This window comes from Marmota monax, unplaced genomic scaffold, assembly GCF_021218885.2.
Source record: "Marmota monax isolate L192 unplaced genomic scaffold, Marmota_monax_Labrador192_F-V1.1 WCK01_AAM20220418_F8-fsc00171, whole genome shotgun sequence".
NCBI lineage: Eukaryota > Metazoa > Chordata > Mammalia > Rodentia > Sciuridae > Marmota > Marmota monax.
The window spans coordinates 532,430-559,919 of record NW_026694658.1 but is presented as its reverse complement, the minus strand read 5'-3'; the positions used below and the strand labels follow the sequence as shown (position 1 = coordinate 559,919).

At 36.6% G+C, this 27,490-nt stretch overlaps 1 protein-coding gene across 10 annotated transcripts in view; it reads right to left on the bottom strand.

Annotated features, from left to right (window-relative positions):
- Acaca (acetyl-CoA carboxylase alpha) overlaps nt 1-27,490 on the bottom strand; it is a 278,427-nt gene that overhangs the window by 106,227 nt on the left and 144,710 nt on the right. For 8 of the 10 annotated variants that reach the window (XM_046423254.2, XM_046423260.2, XM_046423261.2 and 5 more), the window contains 8 exons: nt 22,527-22,640; nt 21,196-21,309; nt 20,085-20,174; nt 18,356-18,474; nt 7,829-7,852; nt 5,055-5,198; nt 4,163-4,259; nt 2,907-3,014 (listed from right to left, as the gene is read on the bottom strand). In XM_046423254.2, coding sequence (XP_046279210.1) covers nt 2,907-3,014; nt 4,163-4,259; nt 5,055-5,198; nt 7,829-7,852; nt 18,356-18,474; nt 20,085-20,174; nt 21,196-21,309; nt 22,527-22,640 — 810 coding nt within the window. The remainder of the gene's footprint in view (nt 1-2,906; nt 3,015-4,162; nt 4,260-5,054; nt 5,199-7,828; nt 7,853-18,355; nt 18,475-20,084; nt 20,175-21,195; nt 21,310-22,526; nt 22,641-27,490) is intronic. The other 2 variants (XM_046423255.2, XM_046423262.2) reach the window with 1 other exon arrangement.

Here is a 27,490-nt window from a genome sequence, read left to right as displayed (position 1 = left end):
ACAGGATTCTGATTACATTGTAATAATGTGGGTCTCACAGCAAGTCCACAGCTATTACCCAGCGATTAGGCGTCAGCACCTGGAGAAACTCCATTTACACTGACTGCTTCAATCTCCTCCACAAGTCATTTACAAATATATGATCCTAATTTCTATGAGAGAAAAAAAGACATGCTGGGACTAGAAGATTATTTGGACAATTTGGATCAACCTATTTGATAGTTTAACGCGTATGTTAAAAAAAAAAAAACTTTCTAAACTGCTATGAGCATGATCATGAAGTGAAAAACAAAACTAGTTATCACTTCAGCTTTCTTTTCTTAAATTGCTTTTCCTTCCTTTTCTTCTTTCATATATATTTTTAAATAAGGAGATGAAAATGCCAAATATTTCTAGATAAACACAATACCTGATGCAGTTAATAGCTTCTCTTGGCCTGGAATGTCAGCACAGTCTACCCTGACCCTTCTGAATAACCTTAGGCAAAGACTAGATTTCTCTGTGTCACAGCTTATAAGTCAAATAAAGGAAAAAATAATCCCTTATTGCTTATTCATGTTAAATAAATTTATATATTTTATAAATAAATAAATAAAGACACTACCTCTTTAAGTCTGTGTGATGATATACAATATTTAGATCTGAAGGTGATAAATAATTTAAAGTTGTGGTCAATTATGGAAAAAATCAAATACAGGCAATCAGTGCTTCAAAACCTGGGAAGAAACTTTCATAGATTTATTTCATGAAGCAGTAGTGGCAACCACCATATACAACTTTGGATTCTTCCACTAAAGGTCACTGGCCTCACTGGCCTTATGTGGTCACTGACCAAGAACAAGAAGGAAGGTAAATTGTTCTTCTAAAGAAAAATTCCCAGGCATGTCACCTACTTTTCTTTCTCTGAAAGTACCTTTTACTCATGTCGGCCACTGCAATCCTTGATAGCATAGCTAGTCTATGTGCCCTGAGAGTATTATGGAGTAAATGCTGATGCATGTTAATTACAAAGTTTCCATCTTTTCCCTAGGTATCTACCATTAGAATTACATGATTTGAATGCCAGTGGCACTAATTGTTTATACTGCTGAATTAAGTTTTAAAAACATCTATTGAATTTTTTCTCTAAAACAAGCACTGTAGACTAAGTGCTATCCATTCAAAGAGAACACATGGGTCCGGCCATTAAAGGCAGTTTGTATTTGTTTTTTTGCAGTACTGGGGGTTGAATAAGGGCCTCACGCATGCTAGACAAACAGTTTACCACCGAGCTACATCAAACTAAAGGCAGTTTAAAAGGGTGCTTTGGCATTTATGACATACCACAACGAAATGTTAACTGTAGGGAGTGGGGTGTATGTAGTTCAGTAGTAGAACATTTGCCTACTATGTGTGAAATTCTAGATTTAATCCTCAGCACCATACAACAAAATTAACTACAGATTATCGTTTTCAGCATGCCTATCCTGTCCCCTCAATTTCACTATAAGAATCTTTATAGATAAAAACCACTTTTATTTATTTATTTTTTAGTTGTAGGTGGACACAATACCTTTTATGAATTTATTTTTGTGTGGTGCTGAGGATCGATCCTAGGGTCTCGCACGTGCTAGACGAGTGCTCTACCACTGAGCTACCACCCAAGCCCAAATAAAAACTATTCTTATTGCTAATAAATATATGGTAATGAGTAATTCAAGGGAGTTACTCAGAGTTAATGAGTTACTCAGAAGTCCTCACCAAAGAGGTAAAATTTGAGACAGTTCTTAAGCAGAAGGGAGAAAGGGAGGAAAAAACTTTCTAGGTGAGAGGTGAAGGAAAATGATGAGACTTTAAGTTCAGACTATGGAGTTTATAAATGTGAGATATCAAACTGATATAAATTGAAAGGAGGATGGAAGCATAACTAATATTTTTGAAGGAAAGAAGAGAAAGACAGAGAAGGGATTTGTGTTGTGTTTGGGCTTACACATGTGGAATTAGGAAACAAAAGAGGCTGAACATGGTGGCACATGCCTGTAATCCTAGCTGCTCGGGAGGCTGAGGCATGAGGATCATGAGTTCAAAGCCAGCATCAGCAAAAAGTTAGGCACTAAGCAACTGGGTTAGATCATGTCTCTAAATAAAATACAAAACATGGCTGGAGATGAGGCTCAGTGGTCGAGAGCCCCCCGAGTTCAATCCCCGGTACCTGCCTCCAAAAAATGTACTTAAAAAAAAAAGACATAAAATATTAAGGAGGTGACTGGAATTTTAAGACTAGAAAGCTTAAACTTTACGAACATAACTTTCCTTAAAAACATTTCAAATATTTGTTGACACAAAAAGATATTCATAGCCATAGCCAGGTGCAGTGGTGCACACCTGTAATCCCTGCGGCTTGGGAGCCTGAGGCAGGAGGATAGCGAGTTCAAAGCCAGCCTCAGCAAAAACGAGGTGCTGAGCAACTCAGTGAGACCCTGTCTCTAAATAAAATACAAAATAGGGCTGCAGATGTGGCTCAATGGCTGAGTGCAATTCAGTTCAATCCCCAGTCCCCTCCTCCAAATTTCTTTAGAATTTTATTCTTATAGGCAGAACTAGCCACAATTCTGATGGTTATGATAAAAGACATAGCCATTATAAATGATAAACCTTACAAGTAGCAACGGATAAAAGGATGGTTTTTGTCAGGCACAGTGTTGCACACTCATAATTCCAGTAAATAATAAGGAGTTTGAGGTCAGTCTTAGCAATTTAGTGCCACCCTATCTTTAAAAAAAAAAAAAAAAAAAGGTTCAGCAGTAGAACACTTGCCTAGCATGTGCCAGACCCTAGGTTCAATCCCCATTCTGGTGCAGGGTGGGGGATGCCTTTGACAACCAGCAGGAAGGGCCACCACCAGCTTCACTTAATCAAGGACTTACATTTTGTTGGGTAAACTCTCTGAACATTGCTGCCAGCCTGTCGTCCTCAATATCACCATCAGTCTTGATAGCCACATTCAGAATGTGAATTGGTTCATCCCTGGGGACCTGGAACCCAAGAACACAAACCAAAGAAATGACGACACTGGCTAACACAGAAGCAAGAATAAGTTATAGCACCTGGCAGAATAACATAAAAAGAAGTCCACCTCCACAGGTTGTTCTGTTTTTCTAATCAGTAGGAATAAACAAACTGAAGTACTGCCTAACAGCCACAAAAGAAACTAAAAAAAAACACAGAAAAGATAAGCCAGCAAAGGTATTAGCTTGAATTAGCTTTATCTTGACTTGACATGAACTTGAAGATCACCATGTCTCAACTTTTTCACTACCAAAATGGGAGTTAAACCATTTTATTTGCCACCATTCTTCAATGAATGTGAAGAGAAATGAGTGAAAGAAACCATCTGACCATATTCTCACATAAAATATCTCCTTATGGTTCATCCAACACTGGAAGTATCAAACTATGGGAAAATAATGTTGTAGGTGAAGAACAGAACAATGTGTTTACTAAGAAATGAAAAGAAGAGATTTCATCAAAGTACAAAGTTTTAAACAAATATCTATTTTTCTGCAGTCTAAAAATCTACTATTCCCTGAGGACTATAATAACACCAAGATGAAAAGATACAAACCATAACTGAGTAAAAATTCAGCAATCAAGGTTCAAATCTTTAAAACAACATGCAGAGACTGAGAGGCAGCTGCAATGGATATAGCTGAGTCCATTCTACACTATGAGTTCTAAGATTAATTAGTATTTCTTTAAATTAAGAATTTAGCCAGGCACAGTAATACATGCCAGTAACTGCAGCTACTACAGAGGATGAGGCAGGCGGATTGAAAGTTTGAGGCCAACCTGAAGAACTTAGAGAGATCCTGTCTCAAAAACTAAAAGGGCTGGAGAAGTAGTTCAGTAGTGAGCACCCCTGGGTTCAATCCCCAGTACCACAAAAAAAGGAAAAAAAATTCATGACCTGTTTCCAAAAATACTTCAATGAGGCATATTAAATTAAAAAATGTAAAGTAGGGTTAAAAAGTAAGTTCTTCTCTATCATATCCCAAAGTCAGAAAGATAGTACACAGTACAAGTCCTGTGTCTCCATATGTTCCAAAGTCAGAAAGATAGTATATAGTATAAGTCCTGTGTCTGAAAGAACAAAGCAGACTCCCAAAGGGGTTACTCACTATACCTTGTCTTCATCATATAGAGATGTATGGCCTGCCTCTGGGAATGTGGGGCTTTGGGGTGGGGAGTCGGAGAAGCAGCCCATCACGTCATCAAATATTCTGAAAAATATAGAGAAACACCCACCATGAAAATCTGAGTGGCAGAAAACCTAAGTGGCAGGAAACTAATGCTACCATTGGCAGCTCAGTCTAAAAGAATAATCTATGCTGCCCTGTGCTCAATAGTCAACTGAATAGAATCACCAGTGGCTAGAGATGACATGCAAAATTTCACCAAGTGGCAGAAATTAGGAGGATAGATTGTTTAAATTTTAATAAACCATATATATATTTTCTTTTTAAAAAAGAAAGATCTAGTGCTTTTTGGGTTTTTTTTGTTGTTGTTGTTTGTTTGTTTCGCTATATGTAAGATATGAGCACTGCTGTCATCATCAGTCTTAAAGTAACAGAAAGAGCCTGGGACTGGAGCAGTGACAGACCAATGTAATTACCCCTCCCCCTAGGGTAATGCATCAGTATACATCAAGAGATAGATGCTGAATTCATTTAATCAAAAGATGTATCGTCTCTGGTGGGGCTCACTCTAGTGTTGTGTTTAATTTCTCCTGACATTTCACTCATCACAGAGCAGACAGCTTCTTCTGTTAGCGTCTAAGGAAAAGATGATTTTTGTTTGTTTCTTTTTTTTTTTTTCTGACCAGGCTCATACTACAAGCAGAGGCTTGTAGAGTCTGAATGAGAGATGGAAATGAAAAGATACATATTTCTCTGAAGGCATATACAATAAGGGTGATACCTCTTTAACTAGTTCATGGCCATTCTGGGGAAGGTGAGACCCCCAAATAGACAGATCCACGGCTCCCCTTATACAAACACAGTTCCACAATATCTTACCTGACAAAATCTTCAAAAGTCCGAAAAGAGACCATTCCACCCATCCGCTGACATGGTGGTGTGAAAGAGTTGTCCAACAGCACATCGCTGACACTAGCTACATGAGTCATGCCATAGTGGTTGAGGTTGGAGGAGAAGGACATTCTAAAGGGCAATTCAATCGAGTTCATTAGACAAGGAGGGTAGGAATGAGGATTGGGAGGTAACAACAGGGAAAAGAAGATAGGAGAAAACTCTGAAGTAGGGTCAGGTTGCAGAGCAGATATGGTTTTTTGCCCACTATAGACAAGGTTGTTTTGTTAGATTCATGTTTCACTTGAATTTTCCCAAACAAACTAAATTTTCATCATTCAAAGTTTCTTTAAATACAAATGTTAAGTTGTGTCAGGAATTTCACAGCATGACATGTCTGATGAATGAATACCACATAGGGGTTAAAAACCATCCTGCATCTTCCCCCTCCCCAAACATTCCCTCCATTAAAAGGAAATATGCAAACTGAGTAATTATGCAACACTTAAGGCATTTTTTTTTCTCTAGGAACTGTGATAGGTTAAGTATTCACAGATGTATAGATAGGTAAACACATGTATATAAAATAAGAATTCTAATTAAGAAGAATAAAATGGTTTAGTAAATCATTACAAAAAAGCATTATTTATGGTACAGAAACAAGTCTGTCTATAAAATGAACTTTACTGAGGTATTTACCTTTTACTTTAATGGGCTGATAGGGATAGTTAGAATTATAGTCCTCTCTTTTTAAAAAGAGAGACATTTTTTAACCCCAAATTGCAAAATTTCCTTTTTATATTTAAACAATTCTATACCAAAGCAAAAATATCTTCATTGAGAGCTCTTAATAATTTCCAGCAAGATACGAAAAGCAGAGCATGGGTCTCAAAGTATGTGTAAGCATGACAAATAGTTGCTAAATGAAGATGCTTGAAGAGAACTGAACTGATTTGTTCAATCTAAACTGTAATAAATCTGAATATTCCTTGATGCACCTCAGAAGTACGCACTGATAAATAATACTGCAAGGTATTTCTGAATGCCCAGTCAATCAGGACAGCCTGTTAGGAAGGACCAAGCTAATGGATGCCTCCAGGATTTGCCTGACATGTTACTGACATACTGATCTGAAGCAAGTTCAGAGTGAGGCCATGGCACCTGCACTTTGGGGAACTGCCCAAAAATCTCCTTAAAGTATACCACCTGCAGTGCTGCAGGAGGAAGAAAGCCAGCAACGTGAACTTGAGACCTGGGTATTTACTGCACCCTATTGCAAATCATACTTGTAAAAGGCAATGGAATTCTTTATAGGATGGAAATGCTGCTCACACAGACTATAGAGACTGACACTCCTGGCTTTCATTCCTTTGGTAAATGATGACTACGGAAAGGTATGTCATCTTTTGACAATACTAGGGAATAGAAAGGCAGAGTGGGAGAGGAAACCATGGATACCATGAGTGAAACAAACAAATGAAACACACATCAAGCAAGTCTTACACATGGCACTCACTAGAAACTGGGATTATGAGCTGTATTAACCCAGAAATGCTATCATTCTGTTCTTTTCTAGGTTCACCAAATATATTTAGTAAAGGAGCAACTTTCTGAGGTATTTTTCTACCTGTGTGGTATTAGACAGAAAAGATATAAGGGTTCCCGATAACATTTAAATGGAACTCCCTCTACAAAATCAACAGGCTGTGTTTGTAGCAAACATAGGGTTAATATCTTTTACCCTAGACTGAACCCCATGGGAAATATATACTATTCAGTTTCCCTTCTCTACTATGCTCCTGGGCCAGCACAGCTAAGGGCAGACAGAATGAACCAAGTCCACTCTCTAAGGGGAGACTGGAGGATCCTATAAAAACACTGCCTTTCTTCTCCACATCTCAACTGAACTCTAAAAGCTATGATCAGTTTTGATTACTTAATATTCTAAAGGGAGAGGTACAAAATAAATGTAAACCTATAATTATTTTCACATCTAACATTATCTACAAAGAGTTCACTGCCTTCGCACTTTGTAGATTCAACTCCAAGCAGAACCGCTATTCTCTCAAACTTGCATTGTGTTACCTTGCTTGGCTCGAAAGGCAGGAGGAACACAAAGTAAATACTAAAGTCACTTGTGTTATATTGGCCTGGAAACCTCTTCACAGGGCTGAACATATCAAAACCTAAATATATTTTTCCAATGTTCATCTTATTATAGGTTTAAATTCAAAACTTGACTTTCAAATCATTATAAAACTAATATTTCAGAAAATATTAGCTAACAAACTCATAAAACATGAAATCAACTATATCTAGATTTGTACTCCTCTTAAAGGAGGAACAACTTAGAGCAACTAAAAATTGAAAAGACTGTGAACAATTTGCAGATAGGAGTACCCTTAATGGTTTCTCCTCAAAGTCCCAACTAGACAGAGAACTCAGTAAAAGATGTTTTCAGTAAAGCTGAACATCAGGCAGACAAACTCCCTATCACATACAGTTAAATAGGAGTTTTTCCATACTGATGTGTTCAAGTATTGCTTTTAGAACAGCTGAAGAAAAGCTGAAGACACGTTTTCCAAACAGAAATAGTAATTTAATCTGTCCAAAGGGGAGCTCAGGACTCTCTAGCAGAAGATAACACATTAACTTGTCAAGTGTAGCATTATTTTTCCTGGTTTCGCTTTCTAAGTTATAAGAAAAAAAAAAGAGAGAGAGAGAGGTGCTTTTAATTGGAAAAGAAACTAAACATACGGTACCTGTTTAGCGTGGGGATGTTCCCTCTGTAATTAAACAACCACAGTTAGTTACTGATAGGTTAGTGAAAGCCATAATAAAAGAATTGTCAGAGTAGATACAGACCAGTCACAAGGAGCTCCGGTTTGGCAGCTCTAGCATTCAGCAGACATAATTAAGTGCTCATTACCCTTCAACCCCCAGGGTGCCTCCAAAGAGGCATGCCTCCTGACCTACCTCTCTACAGCAGCTGTTGAGGAAAGGGTCAAAATGTATTTGCCATGGAGTTTTCAAAATAACTCTATTATAAAACAATTATTCATAGTATTGGTAAAACACAGACTAATGAAAATTAATTCAAGCTATATGATATGGTATGTTGTCTTAAGCTGCAACATGAAATACAATTCTTGACAAGATTCTTAAAGACTCATTTCTTGTTTCTATTATTAAAGGTGTAATAAGAGAAGTTGATTACACAGTTTCTCCTACACCTTAATTGTTTTTCTACAATTTGTAATGGACCTACAAATGCTCTTCTAAAGAAAAGAATCCAGTGATCTGAGTTTCCAGTTTTTCAGTCATATTCTTGCTTCTGTGGGGAGAGGAATGGAGGGTACCCTGTGCCATAGGAGCTTAAACTGAAAATCATGATAAGTGATTCTATCACTAGAGTGGTATAATTGGTTAAAATTAATTAATACTTTTTAATTAAATGAATTTAGGGTAATAATTATTTTTTAAAAAATATTAGCTTAAAAACTCTAGGACTCTTCGTAAATAAAACCCTACTGAAAATTGACTAGTCCTAGAACTTTCTCATAAAGAATATGCCAAAATCATCAAAGAAAGACTAGAATAAGAATGGGAAATAAGGCAAGTCTCTTGTGTTCTCTTTGCCACTATTATTTAAAATCTTAATGTCAGTCATTTCCCCAACTGATAAAGAATCAAATAAAAATCCTTATTTTCAATGTTAAATGGGCAAAGTTATACTTACCACCCACAATTTCGGGGCAATAAAAAGTGGTTGATTGGTTGCTATCTTAACCTTACATTCTTTGATCAGCATTTAATCATTGTTGGAGTTTTCTGGCACACAGAGGACTTAATGGGCAGAACATAGTGGGTGGTGCTGATGATATGTGGGAAGGAGGATAGAGGGAGGAAAGTGATGCACTTGCCATGGCAGTGAAAGGAGCAGAACAGACTGAGCTGGCCATATAAATAAAAAGCTGTGACATATCACTGCACACAAACTGTATACCTCATGTGATTTGTGGGTAGCAATGCTCCTTGCATCAAACCTGTTATCACAGAGTGAATTCATAAGGCAGCAAGAGCAAACTCCAAGTACAAAAACCTGAACCTCTCCTACCTGGATTCCTTGAGCTCTCACTCAGGAGAATGGGTCTTATTTTATAAGAAATTCTTAGTCATCATAACACACTGGGCCCTCATAAATACAAGAAAAGTATGCAAAGATTCTAGATGAAAGGGAGGTGTAACTGAACAAAAAACTAAAACTGCAGGTGGTAATGAGACTATAGAAAAGTGTTCCTTTCAAGATGCAAAAAGATTCTAAATAATGGGGCTATTTGCACAGTCTCTTACCATGAACCTCAGTTCAGAAAGAACCCTACAACCAAAGCAATTTCAGGGACCATTCATGCAGGTTTCTGGAGTTTAGAAACCAGTAGCATCTCAACTGTTAACCAATTTCTTAAACTAATAAAAAGGTCTTACTGCTTCTATAGCTACACTCTAATTCCTTTGGGAGTCTTCACAGGATGATGGCCAAGTTTTTCTGAGAAAAGGGCCTAAATTGAAAAGAACACCACCAAGAAAAAGCCAGCCCTTCTACATTATCAAGTATCCAGCTCTCAGAGGGAGCCCCCTGCTGCTTTGTTATGGGAATTATGCACCATATACACAGTATGGGGTTAAAAAAAAAACAAACTACTAAAACGCCTAGTATCTACAATCTTTAAAGGGATGGCCTCCAAATCAATCATGAAAGAGGTAAATTTAGAGCTGGCTTATCCTCTTTGGTAGAATGAAAATTAGTGTGGTCAGAGCAGAGATGACTAGAGAAGGAAGGATAAACTGTTAACAGGTAAATGCTTAATGGTGTCCATATTGCTCGCTTATATATTTTATTATCCTACACAGGCAATTTTTTTTCCACCTACACTGGCTCTTTTATCATCTTAACAATATGACAAATTCAGCACACTGCACACTACGGTATTACATCAGAAGGCTAGATCCATAGTTTGTGCAAAGATGAGTAAAATATTCCATTTATGTGGCTAAAAATAAAATAAAATCTACCATGTTTCACAGTATACTCCTCATGCAAAAGTAGCAAAAGTGCTCCATCTCAATTAGGCAATCAACTATATTTTCAAGTATATAAATGAAATATAAATTCACTTCCCAAATCTGCTATTTGGATTTTTTAAAGCACTTATTATGATGAATCTTCTCATGTTTTAAAATATTGCAATCACTTTCCTTCTAGTAAATTAGCTCCATTTTACAGATATGATAACTGAGAAATCAAAGTGAATGCTTTCCAAGGACATGTTCAACATGGTGTCAACAAACCAGCACCTAGACCTGGCATTTTCTCATCCCTGCTCCTGAAGTTAGCATTCCTCATCAATATGGACTTTAAAAGAAGGACAAGAGAAATCCTTTGAATTCTGAGGTTCCTGGAATTAAGTCACTTCTGATTTTATTGATCTGCCTTGCCCAGCATGGCTAGAAAGCCTGCTTCAATATGAATGCAAAGTCGGACTTGCAGCCTGCTAGCTGAACCTTCTTTAATTTAAGAAACACTGACTTCTCTGGCAGTCACAAGTTCTCTGAGCCTTTTTACCATCCCTTCCAACTGAATTTCATTTTGCTTGAGTCTAGCTGGCCCTACATAAATCTTTTATTATATAAAAATGCTCCCTATTATTTTGCCTTCTAACTTGAAGAAGGAAAAAAGAGACCTATATGAAAATGATGAGGATGCATGCAAACAAGCAGTGGTTACATCAAGCTGTGACTGAGAGCCAGTATAGGGCAAATCTTTTGAAATCAGGCAGCAAAGCAGAATCAGAAGAGGTCGGCTGAATAACCTACTAGCAGTCACTAACAGCAGTACCATAGGAGAAAGAGCAATTTTACTGGCTGTGACCAGTGGTGGTCTCCTTGTGTGACTGTATCTGCAGGAGAATCCAAATCAAGAGCTGTAAAACACATCTGAAACATGTATTTCTATTGGCACACCCCCATCCCCATACACACTTGAAGTTCAGATGCCCAGATTCTGCTGCAAAGTATTAGTTTACAATAAAATGATTGTTGCTTCATTCATTTGCAGCCCCTACAAAGCCCCCTCTTTGCTCTGCTGGAAGATTTCGCTCTTTCTGAAATAAGCACGCCAACAGGGTTACAGCATATTACGGCTGCCTGCCGTATAATTAGCTACAAACCCACAGCACAAAACTACAGGGATTTACAGGTGCCCTGGATTCTGCTTTTCCTTCCCCCCTGGAATCAGCTAGTCTTCCTTGACAAGAAGGGACCTTGGGCTACCCTAATGATATATTGAGAGTTTTAAACTCAACTCTCCAATCTTACAAGTCTAGAGTGCCAAAATAACACAGCAGAGACTAGAGGCTGAGCCATGGATCCAGGAAAGCACTTTGGTAAGCACTTAAACCTGCTGAGAATCTTCTCTTCTGCCAGATGTTTGCATCTTATCAGCAGACTACCCTGAATCACAGAAGCAAACACTGTAGGACTTTATTTATTTATAGCTCATTCTGCCAAGCTAACTACAACCAAGTGTTCCCACTGCTTAAAAAAAATAAAAAATTGCTACAAGTTGGATGACTTTTGAGTATCTTAGTACTATCCAAAGAAGGGTCTAATCTCTGGATGTCAAAGATTATCAGAATTCTCAAGAATGGCAGCAGGCTGCTGATTAGTCATGTGAAAGGCTTCTGATTTCTAACCTTCCTCACAAATGAAAAGAAGGTCCAGAGGCCATCCACCGACAGCTGAACATTGAAAATGCCAGGCAGCCTAAATCCAGCCATGACCAAAATATATGTTATCAGGGGAGAACACAGCCAACCTCTTCTGGATAAAAGGCAAGAGAAAAGGAAAGTACTTGAATTAAAACATAAAACAGAAGGCCAAATTCACAAGGAGCAAATAGCAAAGAAGGTACAATGCAATCCAACATAACCAAAGTGTGGATTTCCATCTAAGAAGTGGAAATGAACACCAATAGATCCTTATCCATTATATATGTAGAGAAATATACAACAACGTATTCTTCCCATCTCCTGCATCAATTTTGATGTTCCTTATTTGAATCATACATTCAAAATTTTTTTTAAATAACCCATGTTTGTTAGTTTGTGTTACACATAAAAATCATTTGGAGTATTAAATTTTTTACTCCCAGACTCTCAAAATACACAGAGCCATATGCATAGCCACAGTGTTTATGGGGCAATTTACCTTACATGTTTGTATAAAACAGCTATATTTTAGAGTACTAAATTCATAGGACGACTGAAATACTTATTTGTTTCCAGATTATTCTGAGGCATTTAATATGCCCAAAGCTAAGTGAAATCCTGAATGTCAAATGATTCAGTAAATTGTCAAAAACAAAGGCATTCAGGATGCTGCCTCAGTGTAACAAGCTTTTGCCTTTCTAGCATCAGTGAGTAATACTAGGGGGAAAAAGACACAACACACTCTGGGCTCTAAACCCTGAGACTCACTATTAAAAGAAAGAGAAAAGGGAATGTTGAATCATATAATCTAACCTTCAGGATTAATCCATAAAAAACTAGCTGAACTCACTAAAGAGCTGGGCTTATGGAATCTTAGACAAGAGAATTAGGTCCTAGAAGTAGACAAGCTGTCCTGAATGTTCCTGCACCAAGAAAATGACTGAAGAAACTCACATGTTTAAAGAACAACTGCTAACTGGCTATAAGTCATCTTAAGAAAAAAAAAAAAAATCCTCTCCCTTCAAAACATTTCATGTATAATAGAACATAACTTTTAAATGCTAAGAAGGTAAAAAAGGAAACACATAAAAACATATACATGTGTCACACATATATACAGGCTTCTAACTAATATTATTCTTTTTCAAAAAATATTTATTTTTTGGTTAGACACAATACCTTTATTTTGTTTATTTATTTATTTTTATGTGGTGTTGAGGATCCAACCCAGGGCCTCCCACATGCTAGGCGAGCGCTCTACCGCTGAGCCACAACCCCAGCCCATATTATTCTTTCTCTTTCAGACAGGCTCTAAGAATGTAACCCAAGGCCTCACACATGCTAGGCAAGTGCTCTACCACTTAGCTACACCACCAGCCCAGGTTCCTAACTATTCTTAAACTGCTGTTCAAGTGAAGGGAATTTAGGAAGAGGTGGATAAATACAGACCAGGAGCTTCCCTGAGTGAAGTTCTGATAGGATCCTCTGATGAAGAACACCCAGGAATACCAAATAGGTTATAACTACAGTTCCCAGAAAAAAATTTAAAGTCTTGGGGTAGAAGGTCAAGAAGATAACATACTCTGACAGAAGAATGCCTAGCAAGAAGAAGGAGGAGGAGGAGGAGGAAGGGGGGGAGGAGGAGGAGGGGGGGGGAGTTATGGAGATTAAAAATAAGCTAATAATCAGCGTTTTAAGAAAATATTGAGAGAAATGCTAGAAAAAAATACAAAGTATACCAAAAAAAATATAAAGTAACATAAGTCCTACCATAGATTATTAAAATAAAAAGGTACCAAACATGCTGGCTACACAGTAATTGCCTGAATGTGCTAAAAGGAGGTTGGTTATCTTCTACCTTCTTAGAGCTGCCACACTCATTTGCAAATGTATTTTGACTACTTCTTTAAAAATTGAAACAGGTACTAATGAGATATAGGTATTTTGTCCAAAAGGCATCTAATCTACAAAACAGATTATAGTATTTTTCTCAGTCGGAGTTAACAGACCAAACATTCTTTGGAAAGAATACAATTTTTTAACCAACTTTTTAGCATCATCTGTTCTGGCAGTTGATCTTCACATTCCTAGCTAGGTGTTCATTTGAAGTAGACAAAATTTGTCATTAGAAGTATCTTTGTAAGCTGTAATGTGAAAGCAAGATGACAATCTCTTACTGTGTATGGGGTCACCTGGTGGAATTCCAGTTTTGTCATTTGTTTTTGGCTAGTTATTTAATCCCCATGGGTTGGGATGAAATATAGCTTTCTATCTGCAAACTGACAGGAGCAGAGTATTTTTTCAGGAAAATTCTTTAGATGCTTGTTCTCTTATTCTCACAGAATAATTTTTAAAACATGCAGTATAGTAACTAATAGTATTAGGTTGGATAATTCCTATAACTACCAAGACAAGCAAGAATAAGAGGGTTTTTTATTTGTTTGTTTGTTTTTTCCCTCTTCTACCATTAACAAAACAGAAGACTCAATGTGATTGACCTAATTAATTTTTAGTCTAGATTTGAGCAGAGCAACATAGCAGTAACTAGCCATGTGACTAGTCTATACTGAGATATGCTATAAATTATGTATAAAATATCTCACTGATCATTTTTACTTTATACTGAAATGGTGTTTTGCATATATTGGGTTAAATAAATGCTATTAAAATTAATGATGTTTCTTTTACTCTTTTAAATGTGGTCAATAGAAAATTTAAAATTACATGTGGCTTGCATTAGATTTCTACTGGACAGTGTTGGTCTAGAAGTAGTGAATTCTCAATTACAGTGTTATCAGAATTATTAAAGGTGTTCTGCAAAAAAGTGGTCACATGGACTCTCAGACCTTGGCAGCCAGGACCCTAATACATGTATTTTCAAAATACTCTTCAAATAATTCCAAGACTCATTAGAATAGAAAGGAATAAAAAAAAAATGGAGTTGGCATATGTGGGAGCTAAAGAGGAAAAAGGAATTTTTTTTTCTACTATAGTCTGTTTAATTAAAAAAAATTAGTAACAGGAGACTTAACAAATTGGTACCCACTAATGGAGGACAAAGTACAAATTGAAAAACAGCATTATAGACATTTTCTCCCATCTTCAGAATTATCATTTTGATGATGCCACCAGGTAAATGCACCCCCCCTTCCTTTTTTTTTTCCCCACCAGTGCCGGGGATTGAACTCAGCACTGCACACATGCTAGGCAAGTATTCTAACTCTGAGTGACACTCCAGCCCCATTGCCTTCCTGTATTGGACATTATTATTATAGGACAGAACCTCCAAATAGAAAAGAAATGTGGGGGAATCTTATGAAAATCAAAGAGAGAGCAGTAGAACAGAGGAAAGGAATAGGAGTAGAAGGTGGGGAGGGAGGAGGGAAGTGCTAGGGAGCCAAACCGGCCAAATTCTATTGTTATGTTGTGTGCACATACTAATATGTAATAACAAATCCCACAATTATGTCCAACTGTAATGCACCAATAAAAAAGGTGGAAAAATGGAGTTGTAAAAATAGAAAAGTACTTTATTCAAAAGTAACTAAACCTTTTTTAAAGTGAGTAGATCCATTTATATGATAAGGAATTTGGTCTTTTTCCTTGGTTACTGGGAGAGAGACTCTAAACACTTAGAATTTCTAAGTGCCTTTGTTATCCATGAGCTTCTTGGAATCACACATGAGTATATGCTAACAGATGAGATCAGCTGACCCAGAATGGTAGCTGGTCACTAGAAAGACCAACTATGTGATTAAAGAGTTGGGACTTTGAGTCACCCTGACCTCTGGGAGGGGAGATTGAGTTTAATCATGTAGACCATGACTTAATCAATCATGCCTATGAAATTAAACCTTGATAAAAACTTGACATTGAATTTCCATGGAGCTTCTTCGTCAGTGAACACACAGATGTGCTGAGAAGGTGATGCATTCTGATTCCATAAAGAATAAGAAGGCTGTGTTTGAGGATCCCCCCAACCCAGACTTCCTCCTGTGTATCTCTTCATTCATTTGGTCCTGAACTATATAATCTCCATAATAAAATGATAAGGCTTAAAGTTATGTTATTCTAGGGAATTACTGAATTGGGGGGATTATGGGAACCCCCATCTTTGTAGCCAGTTGGTTAAAAGCGCAGATGACTAGGGGACTCAACTTGTGGATCCTTTGAACTTTGGGCAGTTTTGTAGAAACTGAGCCCTTAACTTATGGCATGTGATCTAACTCTAAATTGTATTTGCAAGCAAATACAGAGTCTTAGAAAACTAAATTCAAGCAGCAAATCTGTACTAACTGTCTGAGTAAACTATCCTTTAAAACTGGATATATATATATTTGGGGGGGAGGGTACTGGGGAATTGAACTCAGAGATGCTTTACCACCAAGCCACATCACATTCCCCAGCCCTTTTTATTTTTTAATTTTGAGACAGAGTCTTGCTAAGTTGCTGAGGGCCTCACTTAATTGCTGAGTCTGGCTTTGAACCTGTGATCTTCCTGCTGTAATCTCCCAATGGGGTATATTATTTTCTGATCAAATCTGATTATCTGATCCTAAATTACCAAAAATACTACAGATCTTAAAAAACAAAACAAAACAAAAAAATAGGATTAAAGCAATTTTAAGATTTTTCTGGCTTTCAAAAAGATTATTTTACCTTTTCTTATTTTGCATTCATCTTTACCTTCACACCTACATAAATAATAATGATAATAATATTCCAGCAGCTTTAAAATTACAAACATTTGCCAGTGGGAGGCTGATGCAGGAGGATTACAAGTTCAAGGTCAGCTTCAGTAATTTAGTGTGATCCTGTCTTAAAATTAAAAAATAAAATAAAGCTGGAGACGTAGATCAGTGGTAAAGCACCCCTGGGTTCAATCCCCAGTACCCTTCCCTCAAAAAAGAAAAATAAAATTACAAAACTAACTAGGGAAGACTTTAGAGACTACAGAAAACAGGACTGATTAAATCTGGTCTTTATCCATAGGGTGTGTACACCTCAGATGTGAGGGATGAGGATATATGTTTTGAAACCATATCAAGATGAAATTCATACTCTTGATGTGCAAAGATAAGATTTTTTTTAACAAAGCACTTAAGAATTTCCTTCATTTTTTAGTCAACTTTTCCTCACCAAGCTGGACACACAGTCTCAAACAAAAAAAGTAAGACAGGGAGTACAATTCAGAAAGACAGGGGGAGCAATGAGGAGGGAAGGAAATCAGAGGCGGCCCTGCAGGCTGACTACAAATCACTGCCCAAAGGGAAGAGGCAATAGAAAGCAGGAAGAAAGGGAGATTGTCTTGAGAATTATAAAGAGCATTAGTATAGCATGTAGTTCTCTACAATTATTCAAGGAATGCAGGAAAAGAAAGAAGACTGAGTGCTGAGCCCATGTGTGCCATGAGTACTTCCCGGCTCGCTGAAGGACAACCATTCGTTTCTAGAAAATGAGATTCTGAAATCCATGGAGGCAAAAATGTACCGAGAGATGCTTGCTAAATCAAGGATATATGCTTTTCTCTGCCAGCCATAAGGCATTTCTGAGGTAGAGAAGTAAAAGGATCTTCTGAGACAAAGAAGAGAGATACTTTTCTGAAGATGCCTCTGCTCATCTGCTGATCTCTGCTGGATCAACAGTGGCATCCAGTGGCCAAAAGTCTCAGCACAGACTTCTTTGTCTCCAGAAAGGCTCTATTGCTTTCGGTGAAGTGGCAATTCAGAACAAAACCATTTCTGGTGACTATAACTAAGGATCCCCAAAGACATTGTACTTTGTAATACCAAGCGAAGAACCAAAGGCCATAAAGAAGAAATGAAGAGGGGCAGGTTAAGATTGGCTGTGTATTTATATTTCCTGTGGCATTACTGAAGAAAAAAAAAGAAAGAAACTACAGGAAGGGATAAGCATATGCATGTGGAGTTAAAAATATCTAGGTATAGTTTTTAAGAATGAGGGATAAGACAAATAAGTATTTTAATTTTAAAAACAAAGCAATACCAAAACAAATGTTCATATGTACATTTTAAAGGTCTTCAGAAGGGAAGAATAACAGAATTAGCATGGCCAATTAAGTTTGGTTCTGAAGTGTGATTTCTTTAAAAAACTGATGGGATTACAACTGCTAAATTCAGGTATTTTTAGGGGATAAAATAAAACTGGCTCTGGTACAACTTTGACCCATAGCAAACATATAAAAAGACAAAGCAATTCCACTCAAGGTATATTTTTGTGATTTTTCTGGGAAAGCTCCAACAAGAAATATACTAGTAAAAAGGAAAAAAAAAAAAAAAAGGAAGGAATTATTTCTTCAATGACATAATACACGCAAGAATGAATAGAGTAATCCAAAACTTTTATCTTAACTAGAATAGGCAACAAATCTGTTCAAATCTGTTCATTTTTCACTCTAAATTTCTGGCTAAAAAAAACAATGGAACTGTCATACTCATTGCTCCTCTAACTCTCCTGATAGGCCTCCGGCTCGCTTAGGCACACATACCAACTCAAACTCACCTGTTTGGATGTGATGTGGGCAGCATGAACTGAAACTCCACCACACAGGTGTTGTCCTTAAGCTGGCGGTGTTGTACACTGTTAAGTTCATAGGCAATGTAAGCCCTTCGAACATACACCTGGCAAAAAGTAATCCTCTGTAAATAAACTTCAAAAATAGAAATAAAGAGAATGGCTAAGCCAAAAAAAAGAGAGTCTTGAAAAAGAAGAAGGTTATGAAGAAGGTGGTGGCCTGTGGTGAGACAGGTCCAAAGAGTCTATACAAACATACTTGCTTTAATTAATAAAGATGGAATTTTAAAACTATATCCATGAATATAAATGAAAATAAAAGTTGGTTGCCTCTGCTGGACACCTCTAAGTGCCTGGTAAACCTTTCACACTAACCTAAATTCTGGAGAAGGTTTGATCTTTAAGAGCATTATAAAATCATGACTACTAATTTATTAAGCATGATTATTTCAACAGAAGACAAAAGCAAGCAGTGAGAAAAATAAGAGGTGTTCATTCTGTGCTACTTAGGAGTGAAGACAGAAGATGGAAGCAGGTGCAGTACAGCTCAACTCTTTTACTATCAAATATCTTGTTTTTTTTTGTTTGTTTGTTTGTTTTGTTTTGTTTTACCCTACTGCCCCAAATCAATTTTGGATTATTTAGATTCTCAACTTTAGGCAAAAGCAATGAGGTATAATTTGACATTTAATATCTCAAACACACTAACTTTAAGAGTTAAAGAAACAGCAACAGACTACATCTCAGCAAAAACAGTCCATCCTCATGTATATTCAATTTGCCATGCACATAAAATGCTACATGGGATTCTGTCATCATCTGAGGCATGAAAGGAGGCTTCTCATTAAGTGATATGAAAGCCCTGAAAAAAACACTTAGATATTTCAAGTCTCTTTTATTTACTGAGTAGTAGAGTTTACATTTTACCCACAATACAAATAAAAAGAGCTAGTAACACTCTATGATGATGTTTTATTACATAAAATCATCTAAAATGCTCCTTTTCCCAGCTTAAAAATATCCACTTGGCAATTTTAAGGTAGTATTCAGAGCTTGCAATTTTTGTACTTAATGAGGTAGAAGTGTACTCTAGTGGAAACAGAAAAGTGTGTGGAGTCAGATTGACCTGAGTTCAAATGCAAACGCCTCCACTTGTGATTTTTGGACAAGTCACATAACCTCTCAGAATTTCACTTTGTTTTATTTCATAAATGTAAATGAGAAAAAAATAAAGTACACTACACTCTATTAAATGCTATTTCTTTCTTTCCTATGAGGCAATATTTTATAAGAGCTGCTTAATAATTAAAAATATAACTAAACGCATTTTAATTTGGCTCAAATCACAAAATGACAAAGTTAACACATTTTGATCAGCCACATATATTCTTTCACTTATGTGTTATGGGGAATCCTAATTCATTATGAAATGGGAGAATTCAAATACCTGGAAAATAAAGACTACTAAAAAGTGCTGGCAGCTATTTTCCCGTGGTTGGAAATCACCAGAAACAGGTGATTAGTTCAGATGAAATACTTGAGCAACAAGTACTTTTTTCAGAGGAAAAGAGTACCCTTAAGAACCAACCCTATGAAGTGGGAGTGTAGCTCAGTGGTAGGGAAAGTGAAAAAGAACTGTCGCGATAGTCAATCAAACAGAAGAAGACATCAGCTAGAAACCAAGGAGGAGATCTGTCAAAGGACTATGAATACTCACCTCCAGAGCTGCCATCCTCACTACCTGGTTGCTATGATAGAAGAAGTTTGGTAGGACATCAAAAATAGATGTTTCAGATAGGATGAGTTTCTAGAAGGTACAAAGACATGCTTAACCCCTTACATCCAAAAGTGAACAATTTCAGTAAACAATATTTAGCATTTGAAGCATTTAGTGAAACCTAAAAATTCTGTCTATGAATGCTATGTATGAACATAAACCTCTCTGAGTCTCAGTTTCCTCAGGGACAAAATGAGAAAAACACTACTTATCCTTATAGGGCTGTTGAGAACATTATATGGGTTAACATATATGAAACTCTCAGAATAATATACTAAAAGCATTAGTTGTAAGATAATATAGGTGTTTATAACTATTACTATTCTTTCTGACACATATCTATCTGTATTTCACTTCCTAAATATTGTCTCAATGCCTCACTATGGTAAAGCCCAAATTTGAACACCATTGAAACCCTAGATTTCAACTATGAATCAAATAGGAAAACAATCTTTTTCTTCTCTAGGTTCTCCAGGAGGAAATCTTACACAAATTCTAAAGATTCCTTTGATCAGATATAATTTAATAGTATCTTAGCTTCTAAGTAGAAAAACAGAAGTCACTCCAGGAAAAATGATGTTGTTTAAAAAATAGTAAAGGCCTTCCAATTAGTAGTAAAATTAGCCAATAATCTCTTACAAAATTGGCTCTTTATATAGCTTAATAGTAAGCATTAAAATAAAATTAAAATTAAATGATATTTAAATAGCTTTGTCTCTAGAGTAACAACCATCTATGTATACATATGATTCAAATATCAGAAATCAAACAATGTTACCACTTAATTCTGACCTAGAATACTTTCTAGGTAAAAGGACAAGAGATAAAGATTTTAATAGGACACAAGGCAGGCCTATTAAGCTAAACCATTTTTAATCTAATGGCATTTTTATGAAAAAATATTTATAAGTATAAATGATTTTTAAAAGTCAAGGTATGAAATTTCATTACATAGAAAATCAAAATTAATTGATCCATTACTTAATTGAACTATGCTTGTGAATAAAGGGGACAAGAGTGCAGAGTGGTAAGAAAGAGTTATTTTATATACCTGCAGGTTCTCAATGCAAAACTGATGTCCATACATGTCAATAGCTGATAAGAAGATAGACTCTACTTGGTTATGGCGAAGTTCATATGATGGCAAATGGGAGGCAATAAGAACCTTGAGTGAGAACAAAATAAGAGGCATAAGTTCCTGAGGGAGTGATTATTTCTAGGCTCCTATTAGGTAGCTCTGATACAAAAGCAATAAATATAAATCTGTAAGTGCAGGCATCAAAGATAAAACAGAGACTGAGTAAAACAACTTCTAAGTCCTGTAACATAAAGTCAATGCCACCAAATACTGAATCTTAGTTGACTCTCACCATGATTTGCGTTGTGGGCAATTTCCCATGAGGGGTCGGGGGAAGGGAGAGAAAACAGCTTCAATCAAGTTCCATCAGTGCATGTGATTTACCATTGCAAAGCTGCTAGTCCTGGGGACTGCATGACTAGCTGTTAATTGGGAATCAGGTCTGGCAGGGAGCAGCTGTGGGGAAGGTAGATGCAGCATATCTAGCCTTTAGCAACTCGAAGCAGAAAGACTAGGAAAAGCTGCTTTGACAGCCCCAGGTACTCAGCACCAAGGAGAAGGTATCAGGAAGTAACACCAATGCATGTGAGGGGCAGAGAGAGTGAAAGCAGTGTCACAAACAAACAGGGACACGGTAGGACCTGAATACCCTCAGCAGGTCACTGAGAGGTTCAATAACTTTGAGTAGTTCAGTGACATGGATACAATTGTAGAGAAAGCAGAAGGTCACTGAACAGCTTCAAATGCTGCTTCCTTGTCAATGCCCATGCAATGAAACACAAAAGGGAGCACCAACTCTCTGCTTCCCCGCTGAAACCTTTTGGAATGGAAATGAACACTACAGGGTGAAGCTAACTGGACTTCTCTGGGGTTGTTCTGATTGCTGGTGCCTAAGATTCATTTCATTATCTTTCTGCTTTCCACACTTGATTATTTCTTATACACTTAAAAGTTCTCATCTGCTTCTAAGCTCCCTTTGGGAAGTAAGAAATATTGATTTCCTTCCCCCAGTTTCTTTCCCTCCTCCTGACCCTGGTTTACTATCATAGGGCTACTAGGGAGGTGGGGAACAACACCAGGATTTTATAATGGGAAAAGGAATACTATTTTAGACAGTCAACATAAATCCTTTCCTTTCTCTTTAAAAAAACATATACACATGAAAACATTGGTCTAAGGGCATGTGACATACACAGAAAATTGCATGATCTTTGTAAGGTTACTGAGTAAAAGCTAAATGTGTCTAGAACTGCCCAAACTATGAAAACTATCCCTCTTTTAAGATAAACCACAATTGTCCTTACCTGGCGTGCCCGAAGTGCTACTTTAGCATTGGTGGTCTTACTCAGTTGAGTTAACTCTGTGAGGATATTCAGCAGCTCATCAGTGAGAGTAGGGTCCCGGCCACACAACTGATCCTAATTATTAACGTAAAAAAGAACATGAACATCTACGTTAAATAAAAAAGGAACCTCAGTGGACAGGACTTTGAAATAAAGGAATGAAAACAAAATAAACAAAATTGGATTAATAAAATGCAAACTCCCTATTATTTTTATCCTAAATAATGTGGTAAAGATTAACCCAAAGGAAGTTGCTCCTAAGGAGAAGCAACCCAAATCTCCAATCATTCAGATTCAAAATTCTTAATGTATTTCTTTATAAATTATCATCATAATTTTAATATGCAGAAGAAATCATCAGAGACCACTCAAAGAGGTCAAGGGGATTCTGAATAAGAAATAACAAATGATGTCTCAAAGTTTCAAGAGGTTTTAAATAATGTAGAGACTAAAGACCTTTCTATTCCCTCTCTCATTTTGGAAAAGAAGGTAGGATGATAAAGCAAAAGGAACCATCCTGGTGGTTCTAATTCCACAAACCAAATGTTCAGCCCCCTGCCCCTATCCCAAGGATACAAAACAGAAACACAAGAACAAATTATTCATTTATAAACACATGCTAACTAAAAACACCATCTCGTATTCTGGCAATTCTGCATTCAAAATCAGGTATCCTGTTCTTGAACCAATAATCATTCCATGAATTTAAATATGGTGAATTCTTAGATGGACTAGATTCAGTTTAATCGGTATAGGATCCTCCCCTCTAAAAATTATAAAAGGTTAAGAAAAAAAATCCCTATTATATTCTGAAATATTTCCACTGGAAACCAGTAGAATATCAGTTTATTCCCCAAATTCATCCATTATACATGTTATTTTCATCAAAGCTGAAAAAACTAAGGATGCTGCTTTTATAAATGTCTGCCTTTTGGATTTTACAAAATTATGGGTGTAGCATTTCTTAATACAACACATATAAGTATTGTTCCTTCTGCGTGGACTTTAAAGTGATTACATTTATGTTTTAGAACTCTTCTACTACTATCAAGGAGACATGAAAGACTTTTTTTTCTTCCTTCAGAGCTGGGAATTAATTCAGGGCCTTGTGCAAGTGCCTACTACTGGGACATTCCCCATCCTGTTACTGGTTTTTCATCCCTCTGCCACCTCCCATCATCCCTTTTCTTCAAGAATCTCTATTTCATACTCATCCTTCCCCACCTTAGGGGTACTCTGATTAGTACTTTATCACAACAGTATAAAAAAAGCATAGAACTTTGGCCTTTGGGGCAGACATGCATGTCCCAAAATTTTCCAAAATCTCTATTATGTTTCACATAATGAAAAAGATACTTTTGGAATACTTAACCCTATTATGCTGAGAAGATTTCTCCAACTTTTTGTGTGTGTGTAAAAAAAAATGATTCAGAACATGGAATTCTCCTTCCTCAAATAATTAACCAGAGATCTGCTCCAACTGTCCAGGGTCATAAAACCCATGATTTATAGTTAAGGAAGTTCAAATATTGTTTTTATCCACATAAGTGTGAAAAACAAAAACTGCTATTAAAGATAAGCCCAGGATTCAGTTGAACATGTAGCCAGATACTAAAGGACTTGTTTCACCTATCCTAGATAGGCATAAAAGCAAGAAGGGGGGAGAAAATATAACAAAGTCTTATCTTTTGCTGAGAACTAATAAGCAAAATAGAATTTCAAGGGAATATATATAAATGGCCAGAGACAAGACCATAAACAGACAGAAGGAAAGAACAGATAGATAACAATGGATAGAGAAACCATTTTCCTATCCAAATCCTCCTTTCTTATTGTTCCTAATAGAGAAACATTATCCTTTTTGAGGTACTTTCTTCACTGATCAGAATGACTCAGGAAATCTCAAAACATGTATGTCCTGGGCAATACCAAAACTCAGCTAACTCTGCAAATAGCCAGACCAAAGTTTCGACATTAATAACCAAAGCCAATGTGGCAAAATAAGAACACTACAGTTACCTTTTCAACCTGTATCAGACTTGATAGAAATGAGTTTCCATTGAAGGAAACCTGGGTTGAACTTTAAAGATAAACTAAAAGGGAAAAAAATGAAGTTGTCCTCTTACTTAACTATTGATCATGTGCCAACTTTAAAAAAAAAATTTTTTTTTTTTTTTAAACAGATGCAGTGGTACACATCTGTTATCACAGTGACTTGGGAGGATTGCAAGCCTTAGCAATTTAGTGAGACCCTGTCTCAAAATAAAAAAAAAAAAGGGTTGCGAATGTAGCTCAGTGGTAAAACTTCCCTGGATTCAATCCCCAGTACAAAAAAAAGGAAAACATACAAAATCATTTTCTCATTTCATCTTTCCATTATGAAAAAAAGAAAGTAAGAAAGGATAGGGGAAAAGAAAGTATCTGTAAGAAAAGTGAACAATGGAGATTAGGAAAAATTAAAAGTAAAGTCATTACTCATTCATGACGACAGGCTGACAATCTTCCTGGGCTTCTTGTGATAAAGCAGAGAAACCAGACCTTTCTGGGATGTGTGAAAAATCAACACAATATGAATAAACCACTACTTACATTAATTCATCCAGACTTGGAAGTTTTCCATTCAAATATGATTTTTCTCCACTGTCATCATTAATACTCAGAAAAAGACTGGTGCCTGAACACTATATGTAAAATAACTTTCTCAACTGTCCAAAGACTTGTCCTTGACCTTTCCTTTTTTTTTTTCTGTGTTTATACATTTTACTTTTATTTTAATTGTTACAAAATAATATTTTGGGTTTGAATGACCTTTCTTTTCTAGAAAGAAACCACCAGTATTCACAACTACTCATCCTCAGGGAGCTCATGACCCTCTATCCTAGACAAAGGGTTCCTGTGGGCAACCGAACAAGTCAACATCACCATGTAATCCTGGTAAACATTTTGTAACACTACCAAAGCACAATTGTTATCAGCAGATGTGTTTCCTCAAAATAAAATATATCATTTAAAGAACCAACCCACTGATTTTGGGGTTATACGTCATTTGCAAAAATCTGTAGACCAAAGTGAAAATTACTATTCAGCAAGAGTTAAGACTGGTACAACACAGATATTTCTTATTTTTATTCTCATCGTCATTGGTTGCTAACTATGGGGAATATGCTGGATTTGCAAAAATATAATAGATATGCTTAACTATCAAAACCAGTCAGTTATTCAGCTTGACAGAAAAGCCCAAATGAGCCTAACTTGATCTTAGCATCTTAGACATTAAATACTTCTGAGGAAGGCAACTCAAAATGGGAAGAACGTGACCTTATATGTAACATAAACTACTGCCCTAATTCCAACATCAACAAGCAACTGGTAACTTCTTCCAATCACGATTGAACTTTTTGACATTCTAAAGATGTTATAGGATGGGTTTAACAATAAATTGTTAGCTACATCCTTATTCAGTACACTTGATTGAGACTACTGAGAATTTTCTTTCTTACTTACACATTGGATATATTATATGTAGCCATGATATGAGAAATAAGAGAAGGCACTGATCTTTGCTTGTCTAAACCAAATCAGTTTCATATGCATGGCATTAGTCATATGGAAGCATGTTCATGTGGCCCAGATCAGAAATAAGACATAAGCATTAACGGAAAGACAATCTTCCTGGGCTTCTTGTTCAGCATCAAGGTGACTATTCAATATGTACATTGCTATGTACACAGCTATGGGAATATTGATATTTTTAATGTTGATAATTTAATTTGGCCAAAGAGTCCCTTAAATATCTCTAAGTAAACACAAACACTATTATTCTAAACTCTAAGTTTTTACTTATAAGGTTAAATTTAAGAAATAGAGCGTTCAAAAAGTTAACTTACTACCAGGCACAGTAATGCCCATTTGTAATCCCAGCAACTTGGGTGACTAAGGCAGGAGGATCATGAGTTTAAGGACAGCCTGGGCAACTTGGCAAGATCCTGTCTCAAAATAAAAAATAAAGAAGGCTGGGGCTATAGCTCAGTGACAGAGCAACCCTGGGTTCAATATCCAGTACCAGGGGTGGGAAAAAAAAAAAGTTAAAAAAAAAATTTACTGTTTGTCTTTCAGACTTTGCTTTCATATTTGGTACAACGATCCAAAGGAAATTGGACAGAACTTTACCCTTTTACTTGATATTTTTACTTTCCAGATAGGGTGAAAGATTAGAAGAAATTTGGTCAAGATGCCATGGAACAAGTTACCACTAGGCAACTTATGCTAATACCTAGAAAGGATAAAGGCCCCTCTTCACTGGAGCAGCCTGATTTCTTGATCTTTTTCTGTAGGTTCAAAGGCCCCAGAAATCATCATCTAGCTCAGCAAAGCACACCATCAGCATTCCTATTTCTAGAAAACAGAGATTGGAATGCTGGGGCACATAATCATCAATCAGGAAGCCAAGGTAAGCAAAGAAAGGAGAACTAGCAGAGAACACAAGCTAGGGGAATTGAAATGCTACCATGTTCCAGTGACATCTGTAAAAGACAATAAGACCTTCAGAAAGAGTAATCCTAACAACTAAAAAAACTCTTACCAGCTATTACCATCAATGCAGATGGAGTGGGGGTAGAGTCACTGGCCATTGTCAATGAAGAAAAAAGAAAGACATGCCTGGCATTCAGTAATATCGGATCAGAAAGGAACACCATCTGAGCTTTTATCCCTGATCCATAAGTCACTGCTAGCTGGCCTTGAGCTCAATCACATCAATTAACTTCTTTATTTTCAAATCTCTGACATGGGGCAAAAGCAACAAATATATGAAAGGAAACTAATGATACATAAGCCTACAGATCCTATTATGCTTACTGAGTCCTGTTTTGTTTTTAAAGAAAAATGTGACGATGTCAAAACAGAGAAAAGACAAATCTAGCTTC